The following is a 15,343-nucleotide window of genomic DNA, read 5'->3' on the forward strand; positions in this document are numbered from 1 at the left end:
AGAGTTCTCTTCATCAGGTCAATAGCTCTCTCTAGGATCCAGTCTGAGTACGGCATACAGCTTCCTCCCTCTTCACTTGCGTGCAGGGATTTCTCCATCTCCTTCTTCCATTCTGGTTGCTTGGTCCCCCGTCTCAGGGTCACTTTTCTTGATTCCTTTCCCCACTCGCTTTTCTTTCCAACGCCCATCGACCAGCTAGGCTTGTGGTCCTGTGTCTCCACCATTTCTTCTTCTGAGAAATCTGGCCTCTCGGATCCCAACATCTGGCAAGGTTCCAACTGGGTCAGCGGCTCTCTTTCCAGGGAGTTTTCTCCCTCTCTTGCTTCGTTGTCTGACATGGTAAATTTTTGCAAAATCCCCCGTCAAGGGTCTACCTTCCAGGTGGATTAATTTTGCAAGTCCTGTCTAATGTAAGGACCCACCCCACTTTGCATCTTAAGAAGACAGAACTCTTGGAATAGCTCTTCCAACAGGAATCCTTTATTAAGAGAAAATGGTTGCAGGCATGCTAGACAGGACTTGGGGTTCAAGCTCTCCCATTCAAGGTTTTAAGGGGTTCCCCAGTAGTCCCACCCAATCAACACCCCTTCCAGTGATAGTTTCAAGTATCACAATTCCATCCCCTTTCTTCTTCCGTCTGGATGGAGACTTCAGATCACTACATGAAAGGCAATTACTCTTCTTTGATATGTTAAAGCTTAGAGGCCACAATAAACACACATTCAGTCCTTTGAAGTGTGCTGAAGGAAGTGAGGGCCATAAAGCCCCTTTGCTCTCCCCCTTTTCTCCCTCTTATGGCAGAATCCAGAGAAGGCAGAATTGGGAGTTTCTATGTTTGATAATTAAAGATGAAATATAATTGGATTCTGACATCGAGCCATGCTGGCTCAGGAATTCTGGGAGTTGAAGTCCACCAGTCATAAAAGAGCCAAGGTTGCCTACCCCTGGGATAGCAGATCCCTCTTGCGGCACCTGGAGACAATCTATTTATTCGTTTCATTTTTGTATCCGCACAATTGTAAAACTCTTGGCAAATATAAAACCCAAACATGTTTGGGTTCTAAACTGAGCTTCAGGGGAGACCCTGAACCTGAATAGCAAAAGACCCTCCCCCAAAGACTGAGGACACCCTGTTCCCTCCATCCACCCCTGGCAAAGGATGCCATGCGAATGCACTGCAAAGAAAGGGCAGACCCTCCCCTCCCCCGGCTTCTCTGGGGCAACAGCCTCAAATGACACGGGGGGGGGGCGAGGAAGCAAGGCCTGGAATGGAAAAGACAGGGGATGTGTTGCAGTGTTTCTCAACCTTGACCATTTTAAGGCATGTGGACTTCAACTCCCAGAATTCCACAGCCAGCAATGCTGGCTGTGGAATTCTGGGAGTTGAAGTCCACATGCCTTAAAATGGTCAAGGTTGAGAAACACTGTGTTATGGGAAAATAAATGGTTCTCTTTTCTGGAGAGAGGTCCTCTCCCCAGGCACTGGAACATCGATCTCCTGATATGTTGAAGCTCAAACAGCTGATGTGGCAGCTGCACATGGCTGCAAAAAAGGAAAAAAATGTGCCGGGGGGGGGGGGCTGGCTTTTGCCTCTCCTTCCGAGACCCCTGAGACGGTCTGGGTCTGCTCCACTCCTTGACTCCTTTGCCAGATATGAGCAGATGCCTGTCCCACAGACACCCCAGGGCCCTTGCAAGCCATGACCCCCCCCCCTTGGCAGAAAGTGGCAAATATTGAGAGAGTTGTCCATGGGCCCAAGCATCAACGGAGACCAGCCGCCGGGCAAAAGTGCTCTTGTGGGCTCAGGCCACACGAGCGGTGCATCTTGCTCAGCCTAACAGGCCCTGCTGGTTACGTGGCTCCCACCCAGCCCTCCCCACCCTGTCTCTTGCCCACCTCGCCGTCCTTCCCGTCCCTCCCCCTGCCCATCCCGTCCCGTCCCATCCCTGCCCTGCCCTGCCCTCCCACCCCCACCCCCATCTCATCAGAAGTCATAAAAGCTTACAGCAAAAGGTATAAAAAGAAAGGAGGTTTGTCGTGGTCCAAACAGAGAATATTGCTCACATTGTTGGCTTCAAAGCCCAAAAGAGGGAAAGAAAGAAAGAAAGAAAGAAAGAAAGAAAGAAAGAAAGAAAGAAAGAAAGAAAGAAAGAAAGAAAGAAAGAAAGAAAGAAAGAAAGAAAGAAAGAAAGAAAGAAAGAGAAAGAATCAACGGTCCAAGGTTCCTCTGTTGTGAAGACAAGGCCTAAGAGAGCCTTGCACGATTTACATATGATACAAAAAGATCAAGGGGAAAATACAGTAATAACAAACTCATAGGAGCCTAAAATCTAAAAACCAGGGAGGAAAAAAAAAATCAGAAATAAGGAATAGTGTTTTTTCTCACTTAGCAAAATATACAGTTTGTATTTGTTCCACAGCAATGCCCCGAGTGTTCACATCCTGTTAATTCTGTAGGTCTCAAAAGCCTCACATTGACAGAAAAAAAAACATTCCTTGTTTAAAAAAGAGAGACAGATAAACTATTAAATGCTTCAGCCTCTCAGCTGCTCTCTCTCTCTTCCCTTCGGAAATTGCTTTAGTTGTATACCAACCAGTCCTTTAAAAAGACTTGGTTCTTTTTGTGACCGAGTCCATATTTTTCCCCATCTCAATATATATATATATATAATATATTTATATATATATCTAAAACAAACAAACGATTTTCAAAGCCAAATAAAAATATTCCTTGATAAAAACTACCTACACACAGTCACCCCCAAAAATAAAATAAAATAAACGGTTCTTCGGCAGCTCCGAAAAAGAGCGAAAGAACCAGGAAAATGAGAGTGCTGATCTCGCCCACCCACCCCACCCCACCCCACCAACCTCCCCAAAATAAAAAAAAAAAAAAAAACAAGAACTAACAGGCTAAGAAAATAAATAAAAGTAGAAGCAGTGGGTCAGAGGCTTGGGAGAAGTGTAAACGGTCTGTGGTTAGTAGCAGAGGAGACGGAGGAGCGCACCTCCTTGCCTCCCACTCCAGTGCTTTCTGGCCAGCGGGAGGGGGGGGGGCTGGCCGGAGCCCAGCTAACAGCCACAAGTGTGCAGTTTTTGAATGAAAATGAAACCTTGGCTCATCCCTCCGGGTCTGCTGAGTCCTCCAGCTCACTCTCCTGGGGGTGCTCACTGGGGAATCTGCGGGAAGCAGAGAAGAAAGCAAAGCAGTCCAGGTGACCATCGTCCCATTTGCCATCCTCCCCAAGGCTGCGGCACGTGCCCGTTTACTTTTCCCATTTATATGCCGCCCATCTCGCTGTCCATTGTATGGACCCACTCTTACTCGGGGGAGGCCGTCTTCTCCAGTCTGGTAGCCCTGGGGAGAGCAGGGGTGGGATTTACCTTGCTAGAACCCCCTGCAAGCCCTACTGGGGTGCATCACCCCGTTGCGCTGTGCCCCTGAACGGGCTCCCCCAGCACGCTGGGTCTCCTTGCCAGCGTGCACTTAGACCAGTGGTTCTCAACCTGTGGGTCGGGACCCCATTTGGGGTCGAACGACCATTTCACGGGGGTCGCCAAACAACGCAGTCCGCCATTTTTTCTCCCCTTTTCCTTAGCTGTGCTCCTCCCTTTTATTCTATTGGCTTTTGAAAGCCAGTAGAATAGACTCTCTTGAATAGAATCTAATTCTATTGGCTTTCAAAAGCCAATAGGAATTGTCCAGGCTGTCTCTGCCCTGCTGAGCCCGCCAAAAGTCCCATTCTGCAAATGGTGCTGCACCAGTTGAGTAGTCCTCGACTTACGACCGGTTGAGTAGTCCTCGACTTACGACAAGTTGGGGGGGGGTCGCGGCATTAAAAAGGTTGAGAACCACTGACTTAGACCAAAGTTCCCCAACCTTTCTGGCTTTGTGGACCGGCGGGGAGGGCGGGAAGAAGGGACAGTTCCCTGCGAGTCGTGGGCAAGCGTGCACGCGTTCACCCTCCACTTCCACGGCCGGTTCCAAACGGCTCAACGCTCGATAGTAGGCTGCAGCTCAGGGGTTGGGGATCCCCGAATTAGACTGCAGGGAGTCCTCACTTAACGGTCATTGGGGCCCAAATTTCCACCACCAATTGATGTGGTCGTAAAGCACAACGCCAAGTGATCACGTTGCTTAGGGTCGGCAATCCTGGGCGTTCCTGGCTACCACGGGGCAGCTCAGCAAGGACCTCACTGGATCATGGCTTCTGAATGTGCCTGTCAGCTTCCTCGTTGGCTTTGTTTGTGAGAAACCGCTAACTGCAAATTGCAATTGTGTGACCGTGGGATGCTGCAACAGTTGGAAATCCGGGATGGTTTCCAAGTGCCCAGATCGCAGTTTCGGCTGGCACTTCGAGGACCAGTTATACACACTACCCACTCAGCTCGGCTGCAAATGGTTGTTAATGAGGGCTGCCTGTAAATGGTTCAAGAATTCACCCTTCGGGGTCTTCCAGCTGAGACTGCACCATGGGGAGGCTTCCTTCTGTACGAGATTGCCACCCTCCCCCCACAGCAGCAGCAAACGTGGCTCGGCCCCTACAGCAAGTGGCTTGAAAAGCAGAAAAGCAGAAACCTCCTACTGTGGTTCTGCAGCACAGAAGCACCTTACATTGTTCAAGTTTTTGCTTTTCTCTCCAGCTGTTTTTTCTGAAGGATGGTTAGGGTCAACTGGCTGAGCTAAGCGGTCCCCACACTATGACTGACTGGCAGGAGTTTAGAATTTAGAATAGAATAGAGCTGGAAGGGACCTTGGAGGTCTTCTAGTCCAACCCCTGCCCCACCAGGAGAACCTATACCAGCGGTCCCCAACCTTTGTGACTTGGTGGCCTGGCTGTGGGGGGGGGGCAGCGGGGAGGAATTGGGCTGCGTGAGCGGTGGGCTGATACGTGTATGCATAACTCGACTTATGCAACTCGAGTACCGTGCCCATGTGCACACATGCTGGCCCACCACTTGCAAAAATCGAGCGGTACATGGCTTGCCCGCCGCTCGCACGGCCCAGTTCCAAATACGCCACGGACCGGTAGTGGGCTGTAGCCCAGGGATTGTGGACCCCTGCCCTTTACTTTACCATTTCAGATGTCACTTTACCTGTGCGAGTGCCTTCCTCTTACGTTTAACTGTTTGGGGTTAAATTTAATCTTCTTGTTTTAGTGCAGAGCTTCTCAAACGTGGCATATTCAACTGCCAGAGCTCCCCAGTTGCCACGAATGCTGGGAGTTGAACTCCACACATCTTAAAGTTGCCAAGGTTGAGAAGCACTCTTTTAATGTTTGCACAACAAACGACCTTCCTTCCAGGGGCGCAGGCGGTGACGAAACCACGTCCCACAAGAGACGATTCCCCGGCGCCTGCACCGTGGGAGAGGAGCACTCCACCTGTCGCTCTGCTGCTCAAGATACGAAAGTCTGCTTTGGTTTGACTGCACTCACACAGCAGCCTCAACTGAATTCACCTCTTTTCTTAGCTTGCATAATATAGGGAGCCCTCAACTTGGGGCCGTTTGTGGGTCCAGTGGGTCTACCCAGGGAGGGGGTACCGGCAAACAGGGTTAAAAGCTCCGGCGGTCGCCCCACCCAATCACTTTGGCACTCCACAACCGGGTGTCACAGAGGGCTCTTTGCGGCATCCCACGGTCGCGTGACTGTTCTACGACACTTTTGCTGAAAACAGGTATTTTACTTCTGGTTTTCAGGAAAATCAGAGCCGTAGCAAAACCTTTAGTTTGCTTCATAACTGTGCCGATTCATTTAAGAACGCTGCAACAAAAATATGATGGTTTTTATGACGATTATGACCATGATAGGTAGGCTCCATTATGGTTTTAACCCGAGGATTACCTATACACTGTACCCAATGGGCTTATTTGCTAAATTATAGGTTGCTCTGCCCTCAAAGGAGTCCAGAAAGGGGAGTGGGGTGAGCAAACGTAACTGCAGGGGGTCTTTATTTGACTGGTTCAAGAGGAAGGCAAGTCCAGCTAGTGAACTTCCATCGGTCACTTTGGGCCATTTCGACCAGTGCAAACAGAATCCAGTGCCACAGTTTTACATTCTAAAGTAGTGGTTCTCAACCTGTGGGTCGGGACCCCATTTGGGGTCGAACAACCATTTCACGGGGGTCGCCAAACAACGCAGTCTGCCATTTTTTCCCCCTTTTCCTTAGCTGTGCTACTCCCTTTTATTCTACTGGCTTTTGAAAGCCAATAGAATAGACTCTCTTGAATAGAGTCTAATTCTATTGGCTTTCAAAGCCAATAGGAATTGTCCAGGCTGTCTCTGCCCTGCTGAGCCCGCCAAAAGTCCCATTCTGCAAACGGTGCTGCACCAGTTGAGTAGTCCTCGACTTACGACCGGTTGGGGGTCGCGGCATTAAAAAGGTTGAGAACCACTGTTCTAAAGCAAGTGGAATGAATTAAAATTTGATTCATGCCAAAAGAAGGGAATGTATGTAGCTCAGAGTTAAACTGCCGAGTCCTTCGTGCTTTCTGGGCTTGGCAGTTTCCTTGCAGTCATTTCATGACCAACTAGGCACTTGCTCTGTTTATATCAGGGGTCCCCAACCCCAGTCCGTGGACGGTACCGGGCCACAGCATGCAAGCAACCGGTCTGCATAAACAAGCAAAGCTCCATCCGTGGGATGCAGGCAGCACACAAAACCACGCACCCTCCAGTCCGCAGGAAAACCTCTCTCCATGGAACCGGTCCCTGGTGCCCAAAAGGTTGGGGGCTTCTGGTTTATATGCACCAGCTGGAGGGGGTGAGGTTTCTCCTTCATAGTTCTTTGATTGGGAATTGTTTTCTGCTTGATTGTTAGTCTGGTGTTAATCCCTGCTTCTCTGGGTATTGGCTGCTGGAGAGGATCTGTTGTGATCTTTTTGTTCCCTTCTTAGCATTTTATTCATGGAATGGAATGGAATAATAATGAATAGAATAGAACAGAACAGAACAGAGCAGAACAGAATAGAATCAGAATAGAATAGAATTAGAATAGAATTAGAATAGAATCAGAATAGAATTAGAATAGAATAGAATAGAATCAGAATAGAATAGAATAAGAATAGAATTAGAATTAGAATAGAATAGAATAAGAATAGAATAGAATCAGAATAGAATTAGAATAGAATAGAACCAGAATAGAATAGAACCAGAATAGAATAGAATAAAATCAGAATAGAATAGAATAGAATAGAATAGAATAGAATAGAATAGAATAGAATAGAATAGAATAGAATAGAATAGAATAGAATAGAATAGAATAGGACAGGACCCAGATTGTTGGGGGGGGGAGGACAATAAGCTGACTCTGTAAACTGCTTAGAGAGGGCTGTAAAGCACTGTGAAGCGGTATATAAATCTGAGTGCTATTTCTCTTGCTATAGCTTGTGTTGGTTGTGTTTTAGTGGATTGAGTGAGTAGGCACTTTTTGATATAATTGTGTGGGCATCCATTTTGTTAGATAATGTTAAGGAGGTGGTCTGTTGTTCTGAGTTGTTGCAGGGCCTTAGTACTTCTAGGAAAATGTCTGGGAATAACAAGAGTCATCTACACCCTACAATGTAAGATGTAGGGCAGCAACCACTATATAGGGCAGGCAGAGCACACCATAAACACCAACTAACAGTCGCAACCAATGGACAGATCAACCATAGTTTCAACTGGGCATCTGTGAGCATACAAGACCAAGCAAAACTGCAAAAGGAAGTGAATGCTTGGAAGCTGGGCCCTCAGACAAATCAGTCACCGACAGACACACAGAGATTAATACATTTTCACGCCATTCAAACGTGACAATTAAAAAACTAAAAATGAAGCAAAAAGAACACATCCTCTCCAGCAACCAACACAGGGATTCACACCAGGCAACCGATCAAGCAGGAAACAATGCCCTAATCCAGGAAGAACAAGGGAGAAAGCCATAGCCCAGCCAATACTGGCAGGACAATCTTGGTGTATATAAGCAGGGAGCAAACCCCACACTCCCTCCACGGCTAATGTTACGTAGTTGTGTAATAACAATGCAAGCACACAATCAAGCTCAGAGAGCACCAAGGACTCTGTGTAATTGATTATAAAAGCAGTAGAATCACAAAATATGAAAAACCGAATAACCGCCCAACGTTTAAAGAAGTGCCATAAATCCAAAAATCCAGTTGCATTTCCAGACTCTACATAAGATTTTGTTTTTTTAAAAAAGGATTCGGCAGCCTTGCAATGTGTCAGATTTGACACCTTTCAGATGTTCCACATCTGGGAAAGCTCCAAAGACAGAGGGTTTCGCGTACACAATGTTTTGCCCCAGGTGACATCTCCCAAAGGAGAGACAAAAGTGTTCCAGGGCAGGCCCAGGAGTTTTTCCCAACCGCAGTCAAGCTGAGCCTCTTCTCCTGCCCTAGAGAGCCCACTTACCATCTGTTTTCTTGGTCCTCAGCTTCAATGGTAACCGTTAGTAAATGCCGTTGCAATCAAAGGCCCCTGCAAAAAAAAAAAAAAAAATATGGCATGCTATTCATTACAATGATTCAACAAAGGACTTGCGGCATCAGGTAAAGTTACTCTCTAGCTGGCTTGGCTCCCTGTCAGAATCCAATTATATTTCATCTCTAGTTATTGACTATGGAAAACCCCATTTCTGCCCTCTCTGGATTCTGTTATACTATGAAGGGGTAGGGGGATGAGCAAAGGGGTTTTATGGCTCTCACGTCCTTCATTACAACTTCAAAGGGACTGAATGTGGATTCTCACCAAGAGGACTGACCATAACAATATGGCCATCACCTTTCATCTACTCCTCTCTGAAGTCTCCCTTTGGCCAGTAGTAAGGAAAAAGGGGGGGGGGACAATGCAGCGCCTGGAGTCTGGGAAAAGAGAGAAGGATCGTCACCCGGAAGAACTGTGGGGTGGGGGGGCTGCTTGAAAACACTTAAAACATTGAAGGGTGGGAGAGAATTCCTCAGATCCTGTCTAGCACGCCTGCAATCATTTTCTCTTAATAAAGATGCCTGTTGGAAAAGATATTCCAAGAGTTCTGTATTCTTAATCTTCTATTAAGATTAAATATGGAACTGAAAAGTTCCACTTATTTTATGATTAAAAAACAAGTATTATTAATAATATTTTAATTATTTTTTTATTATTATATAATAATTGCTTACAAATTGATTTGTTTATAATATGTTATTAAGGTTTAACGGGAGTTAAGGGTTAAGTATGATTTTAATTGTTGTACAAATTGTTAAACTTGTTTAGCTTATGATTAATATATTTGTTAACTTAATTAGATTATGTTTAATATGTTTGAAATACCCTGTATTTGGCGCCGGGAAGTGGGGTGGGGATGGGGGTAGGGAGTAGGGTAAATAAGTTCATTTTGTAACTTTTAATACAACTTTTTAAATAAAAAAAAAAGAGTTCTGTATTCTTAAGATGTAAAGTGAGGTGGGTCCTTACACTCCCCCTCTCTCCCCCTGACAGTTGGTTTGGGCCCTGCAGAGGTGGCCAGGTGAGGCTCAGCAATACCTTACAAGTGAAGCCCAGAGACTCTTATTTGAGCGGGGCTCCTTGAGCGCAGAAGACATGGAGTTGAGACTCAACCAAGAAAACTGGAATGGCTCAAAAGAAACCCAGCTTCCTTCGGCTTACAAACATTGGCCAGGTCTTCACACGCCCTCAACACGGGACTCTTTGCGTGTCGTCCACAGCACCTGCCCCTGATCCAACAAAAGACCCCTCTCCCAGGACCGGGAGCTGGCCGGGAGCTTCCTCCTGTCTGGCTCCTGCCCCTTTCTCTCGGGCTCGCCCGTCTGTTCCCTGCCCGTGGAGCCCCCTGCAGCACTCACCCCTAGGCTGTGGCCGAAGCCGGTGCTGGGGGCGGGACTCGCCGCACTGATGTAACTGCTGACTCCTGAATCCTGATTGGCTGCTCCATAAAGCTCAGCCATCGGCCCGGGGCTGGTGGTGCCCAGGAAGCCGCCAGTGCGGCTGGGGGTGGAACCTACCGGAGGAAGCAACACTAGCCAGTCGAGATGCTACAATGGCACCCTGCCCCTCCCCACCCACCCCCAGCCTTGCAGAAAAGGTCCCCAGAGACCTCTGGGATGAGGCAATTACCTGTCCCTCGTACCACGGCCGCCGCTGCTGCTGCCGCCATTGGTCCATAAGCAGTGAGGGGTATGGCTGCGAGAGAGAGAGGCAGAGTCAGGGATGGGATGCAGGGAACCCAGAGATGCCCAGCCCATGCCCACTGCAGATACGCATCTGCATAGGCAGCTATGCCATGCCAAGTTCGTGTCCGAGTGGCCACCAGGCCAAGTGTATCCCGCAAAACCAGCTGGCCAGCGTGAGCAGTCCTTGACCAGCCGCTCCCGATTCCCAACGGCCAATGCAGAGCCGTTCTCTGGCTTTCCATGAAGCCATTCGCTTGGAAGCGTGTGAGAGAGACGTGAAAGAGAGCAAAGAAGAGGGACGTGCATGTTCCTGGGTCCCAGGGCCCAGCCGGCTGTTCTAGGGGGCTGTCTGGGTAAATCTTGCCGGTCTGCATTAGTAGGATGCTCTGCTTACGCCGACTATGGAGATTTACTTGACCTAGCCCAGGGGTAGGCAACCTTGGCTCTTTTATGACTGGTGGACATCAACTCCCAGAATTCCTGAGCCAGCATGGCTGTAAGGACCCACCCCACTTTGCATCTTAAGAAGACAGAACTCTTGGAATAATTCTTCCAACAGGAATCCTTTATTAAGAGAAAATGGTTGTAGGCATGCTAGACAGGACTTGGGGTCCAAGCTCTCCCATTCAAGGTTTTAAGGGGTTCCCCAGTAGTCCCACCCAATCAACCCCCCTTCCAGTGATAGTTTCAAGTATCACAATTCCACTCCCTTTCTTCTTTCTTCCGTCTGGATGGAGACTTCAGATAACTACATGAAAGGCAACTTCCCTCCTTTGGTATGTTAACACTTCAAGGTTACAATAAACACACATTCAGCATTCAGCTCTTTGAAGTGTAAAGAAGGAAGTGAGGGCCATAAAGCCCCTTTGCTCTCCCCCTTCTCTCCCTCTTATGGCAGAATCCAGAGAAGGCAGAATTGGGAGTTTCTATATTTGATAATTTAAAGATGAAATATAATTGGAGTCTGACAATGGCTCAGCTTGGAAACGTCTCCCTTTCCCCTCAGCATGGCTAGCTCAGGAATTCTGGGAGTTGAAGTCCACGAGTCATAAAAGAGCCAAGGATGCCTACCCGTTCAAATGCCTGAATTTTGATCATGTGACCGTGAGGGAAAAATATCTAAATATTTAAACCAGAGGTCTTCAAACTTAGCCCTTTTATGACTGGTGGACTTCAACTCCCAGAATCCCTCAGCCAGCACGGCTCAGCTTGGAAACCTCTCTCTTTCCCCTCAGCATGGCTGGCTCAGGAATTCTGGGAGTTGAAGTCCACGAGTCATAAAGCGGCCTAGGCCAGAGGTAGGCAACCTTGGCTCTTTTATGACTGATGGACTTCAACTCCCAGAATTCCTGAGCCAACATGGGGAAACTATGGCCCCCTCATGACTCGTGGACTCCAACTCCCAGAATTCCCGAGCCAGCCTGGCTCAGCTTGGAAACCTCTCCCTTTCCCCTCAGCATGGCTGGCTCAGGAATTCTGGGAGTTGAAGTCCACCAGTCATAAAAGCGCCAAGGTTGCCTACCCCTGACCTAGCCATTCCTGGACCTCCAGCACCAGCCCTGAAATTGGCTCTAGCAGAACCTCAGGCCCAAAACCACCCAAGGAGTTCCTGCCTACTCTGATCCCTGTCTTCACAAAGCTGTTTTTTTCTTTTCTTTTCCCTTTTTTTGCCTTTCCTTCTTGAAGTGGAAATCAAAACAAGATGTGTGTGTGGGGGGGGGGAGATGTTCATATTCATCCAGTAAAGTTGGCACGGGCGTGTTGTGGCTAAATCCTGGCTCACCTAAAGCACCCAGATCACTTTGACAATGCAACATAAACCTGTTACGCGTGCCAAGAACTAAAGGGGATCTTTGGCAACCTGAAACCAGTAGCGGCTCACAGCTTCCAGCTTCGCTAGAGGTTGCCAAGTCCCACCAAGTCTCTGAAACAAAGGTAACATTTTCCCAAAGAAACTCTCAACTGGTCCACCGGCTCTCCGGAGCGTCTTCTGCTCACCCATTCTGGCTTGCAGCATTCACACAAAGAGTTTGTGATGGGACAGGAGCTGGGGAACAAGATTTTAACCCCTCTCCCTGGGAGAGCCCCTAACGGCATCCACAGATTTATACCAGAGCATGACTTTAGCATGATTGAAGAAAGACGGTCCTCTTCCCGCACCCTACTTCCTTGCAGTCCAAAGCTCGGAGGAATGCAAGGGAGGCCTCAAGAGTGAGAAGGTCAGAGAATGGGATGGCGCAAGGAAGCGATTGCGCTATTAGCTCAGAAGCAGAAGAGAGCCATTGTGCTTGCGGAAGCACAGTGCAAAACCACCTTTACGAAGCTTTGAAGGAATGGCAATAGGAAGGAAGAACTTTGAAAACAACAGGAAGGAAGGAAGGAAGGAAGGAAAGAAGGAAGGAAGGAAGGAAGGAAGGAAGGAAGGAAGGGAGGGAGGGAGGGAGGGAGGGAGGAAGGACAAAGGGAGGGAGGGAGGAAAGGAGGGAGGGAGGGAGGGAGGGAGGGAGGGAGGGAGGGAGGAAGGAAGGAAGGAAGGAAGGAAGGAAGGAAGGAAGGAAGGAAGGAAGGAAGGAAGGAAGGAAGGAAGGAAAAATTTAAGCCCTAACTCGTCCTTGATCTCAATGGCTGGGCCCAGCTCCTTGTTGACATACACTAATTTGTTCGTTGATTAGTCACATGACCTTATCAAATAGTGCTGGCATCCACAGGAAGCAGTAAAATTCTTTCTTTCATCACGAAAATCTGAGAGCGCCATATTCTCCCCGCTCTTCTTTGATCCATTTTGCAGCTGTAGAGAAGCCAAATTTATACAACAGCTGCACTCCACCGGTGTGATGACTGTCTCGCTTATGGATTAGGTGACCCCTCTTCCTGCCAATCTCCTAAAACTATTTTGATAACAATTCTTTTCACGGTTGGAGCTTGTGGTTTGAAGCTTAGCTGGCTCAGGAATTCTGGGAGTTGAAGTCCAGGAGTCATAAAAGAGCCAAGGTTGCCTACCCCTGTCCTGCACCATTCTGGACAAACGGTTAGCCAGTCTCTTCTTGAAAACCTCCAGTGATGGACCAGCCACAGCTTTTGAAGGCAGGCCGCTCCATTGATCGATTGTTATAGGTTAGATCTCTCTTTAACAAGCTTCCACCTACTACTTCTTGTCTTGCCCTCTGGTGCTTTGCAAGATAGGCTGACCCCCTCTTCTCCGTGACACCCCTCACATACCGGAAGACAGTATCGTGTCACCCCTAGTCCTTCTCTTTGTTAGTCGTGAGCTTAGATCAGTGGTTCTCAACCTTTTTAATGCCGCGACCCCCAACCGGTCGTAAGTCAAGGACTACTCAACTGGTGCAGCACCGTTTGCAGAATGGGACTTTTGGCGGGCTCAGCAGGACAGAGACAGCCTGGACAATTCCTATTGGCTTTTGAAAGCCAATAGAATGACACTCTATTCAAGAGAGTCTCTTCGATTGGCTTTCAAAAGCCAATAGAATAAAAGGGAGGAGCACAGCTAAGGAAAAGGGGGGAAAAAATGGCGGACTGCGTTGTTTGGCGACCCCCGTGAAATGGTCGTTCGGCCCCAAATGGGGTCCCGACCCACAGGTTGAGAACCGCTGGCTTCGATGATTCAGAAAGACGACGTTTTCCTTTCGAGTCCAGCTGTGAAGGAGGAAGTCCACTGCTTCTGGCTTCTCCCTTCCAGATGTTTGGGATGGATCTCACACAGGCACTTTTTTGAAAAGAACAAACTCCTCCAAAGGGGCGTTTGAAAGGCAGCCTGTGAAAGACGTGCCTGTGGACGAGGGGCGTGCAACTCTTTCAAGCGGGGAGCTCTGTGTAACCTCCAAAATATTGTCTGAATGCAAAATGAGCACTTTGAGCATGCTGGAAAAGTTGGGGGGTTCAGAACGCACCGTGGAGGGGGGGCAGGGCTATGCCAATATTCGAAGCAGAGCATTTACACCCAAAGCAGGAAACTTTGTGAAGTTTCACATTCAACATCGTTTCGGGGGGGAAAAACAACATTTTGCACAATCCTCTGAAGGAGAAGCTGGTGCTTCCCAGGTATTTTGAGGCTGCAATTCCCAGAATCCCTCATCATATCTGACTAACAAAGTTGAGTTGTGCCTTTCCATCCAAATGCTAGAAAAGATGCTATCAGCCTCCTGGTTTTTTTTTTGCCCTCAAAGAGTAATCTGGCTCTCCTCCTACAACAGCCACATCTGGAGAGCCAACATCCTTTCCTGATCCATTTGTTTGCCGTGGCTTCCGGGATACGGCTCTCCTCAGCGGCTCTCACCTGCAGAACCAGGTACTCAGCCATGGAAGGATGAGCCAAAAGGCAACAGTTACTCAACAGCTCAATCATGGTTTTAACAGAGGGTAAAGAGCAGAAAACAGCGGATGGTTATGAGATGGAGGGACTCGGGTTTCTCCTTTTATGTAAGGGGGTGAGAATGCTTCCCCCCCCCATCAGGGAGCCACTGTGGAGTGGGGAACAAATGTCCCAGCATGCATCTGTTCCTCTCCATCAGCAGCTTCTCGACTCCCCAAACCCTCGTCCTGAGGATGATGAAGCCAGAGAACCTAGCACAAGCCTGCCTGCCTACCTACCAGCAGCTCCTGGCTCCCAAAGCTGCAAGGCAAGGAAAGCACAACCCACCCGCCCTTCTCTTCCAGCTGTTGCACGGAGAAAACCGGTGGGACTGACCTGTAAGCTCAGAGAGAACAGGGGCACTCGGAAGGGGGGTCCGTTCTACCCGGAATTCTAAAAAGGAAAGGCAAGACAACTTAGGATGCTCCATCAGGTCCCCCCCTGAGACAGAGGGAAGGGTGGAGGAGGAAGAGGAAGAGGAAGGGACGCAAAGGCAAGCACAGGAAATGGAAATCCTCAGAGAGACTGCCTGAAGGCACGCCCACCGCCAGCTTCCAAGGGGGGCATTGCTAGAAGGGTCAAGTGCTGTCGTCAGCTTTCACGGTTCTTTGTGAAAACTCTTGGTCTGCTCAGACTGAATTTAAGGCTGGAGAGGACGGGATACGGATGTCACTCAAAGAGGAAGTAATGGGCAAGCCAGGACATTGCTCTCCCCTGCCTTCCGTGCCTCTCTTTGTTCATAAATGCACCCCAAAATGCAAGACGCTGACCTTGAAAAGCATGCACACTTTAGAGAAAATTG

At 48.5% G+C, this 15,343-nt stretch overlaps 1 protein-coding gene across 9 annotated transcripts in view; it reads right to left on the reverse strand.

Moving 5' to 3' along the window:
* Positions 1-2,898: 2,898 nt before the first annotated feature.
* Positions 2,899-15,343, reverse strand: part of MSI1 (musashi RNA binding protein 1) — a 61,305-nt gene continuing 48,860 nt past the window's right edge. The window contains exons 11-15 of one of the 9 annotated variants that reach the window (XM_039321114.1): positions 14,878-14,934; positions 10,117-10,182; positions 9,846-10,018; positions 8,416-8,481; positions 2,900-3,181 (exon numbers count right to left, since the gene is read on the reverse strand). In XM_039321114.1, the coding sequence (XP_039177048.1) occupies positions 8,440-8,481; positions 9,846-10,018; positions 10,117-10,182; positions 14,878-14,934 (338 nt within the window). In that variant the 3' untranslated portion in view covers positions 2,900-3,181; positions 8,416-8,439. Of the gene's footprint in view, positions 3,182-8,415; positions 8,482-9,845; positions 10,019-10,116; positions 10,183-14,877; positions 14,935-15,343 lie in introns of all 9 variants that reach the window. The other 8 variants (XM_039321121.1, XM_039321115.1, XM_039321118.1 and 5 more) reach the window with 8 other exon arrangements.

Source organism: Crotalus tigris, unplaced genomic scaffold, assembly GCF_016545835.1.
Source record: "Crotalus tigris isolate CLP2741 ecotype Arizona unplaced genomic scaffold, ASM1654583v1 scf7180000023720.1715460, whole genome shotgun sequence".
Classification (NCBI taxonomy): Eukaryota; Metazoa; Chordata; class Lepidosauria; order Squamata; family Viperidae; genus Crotalus; species Crotalus tigris.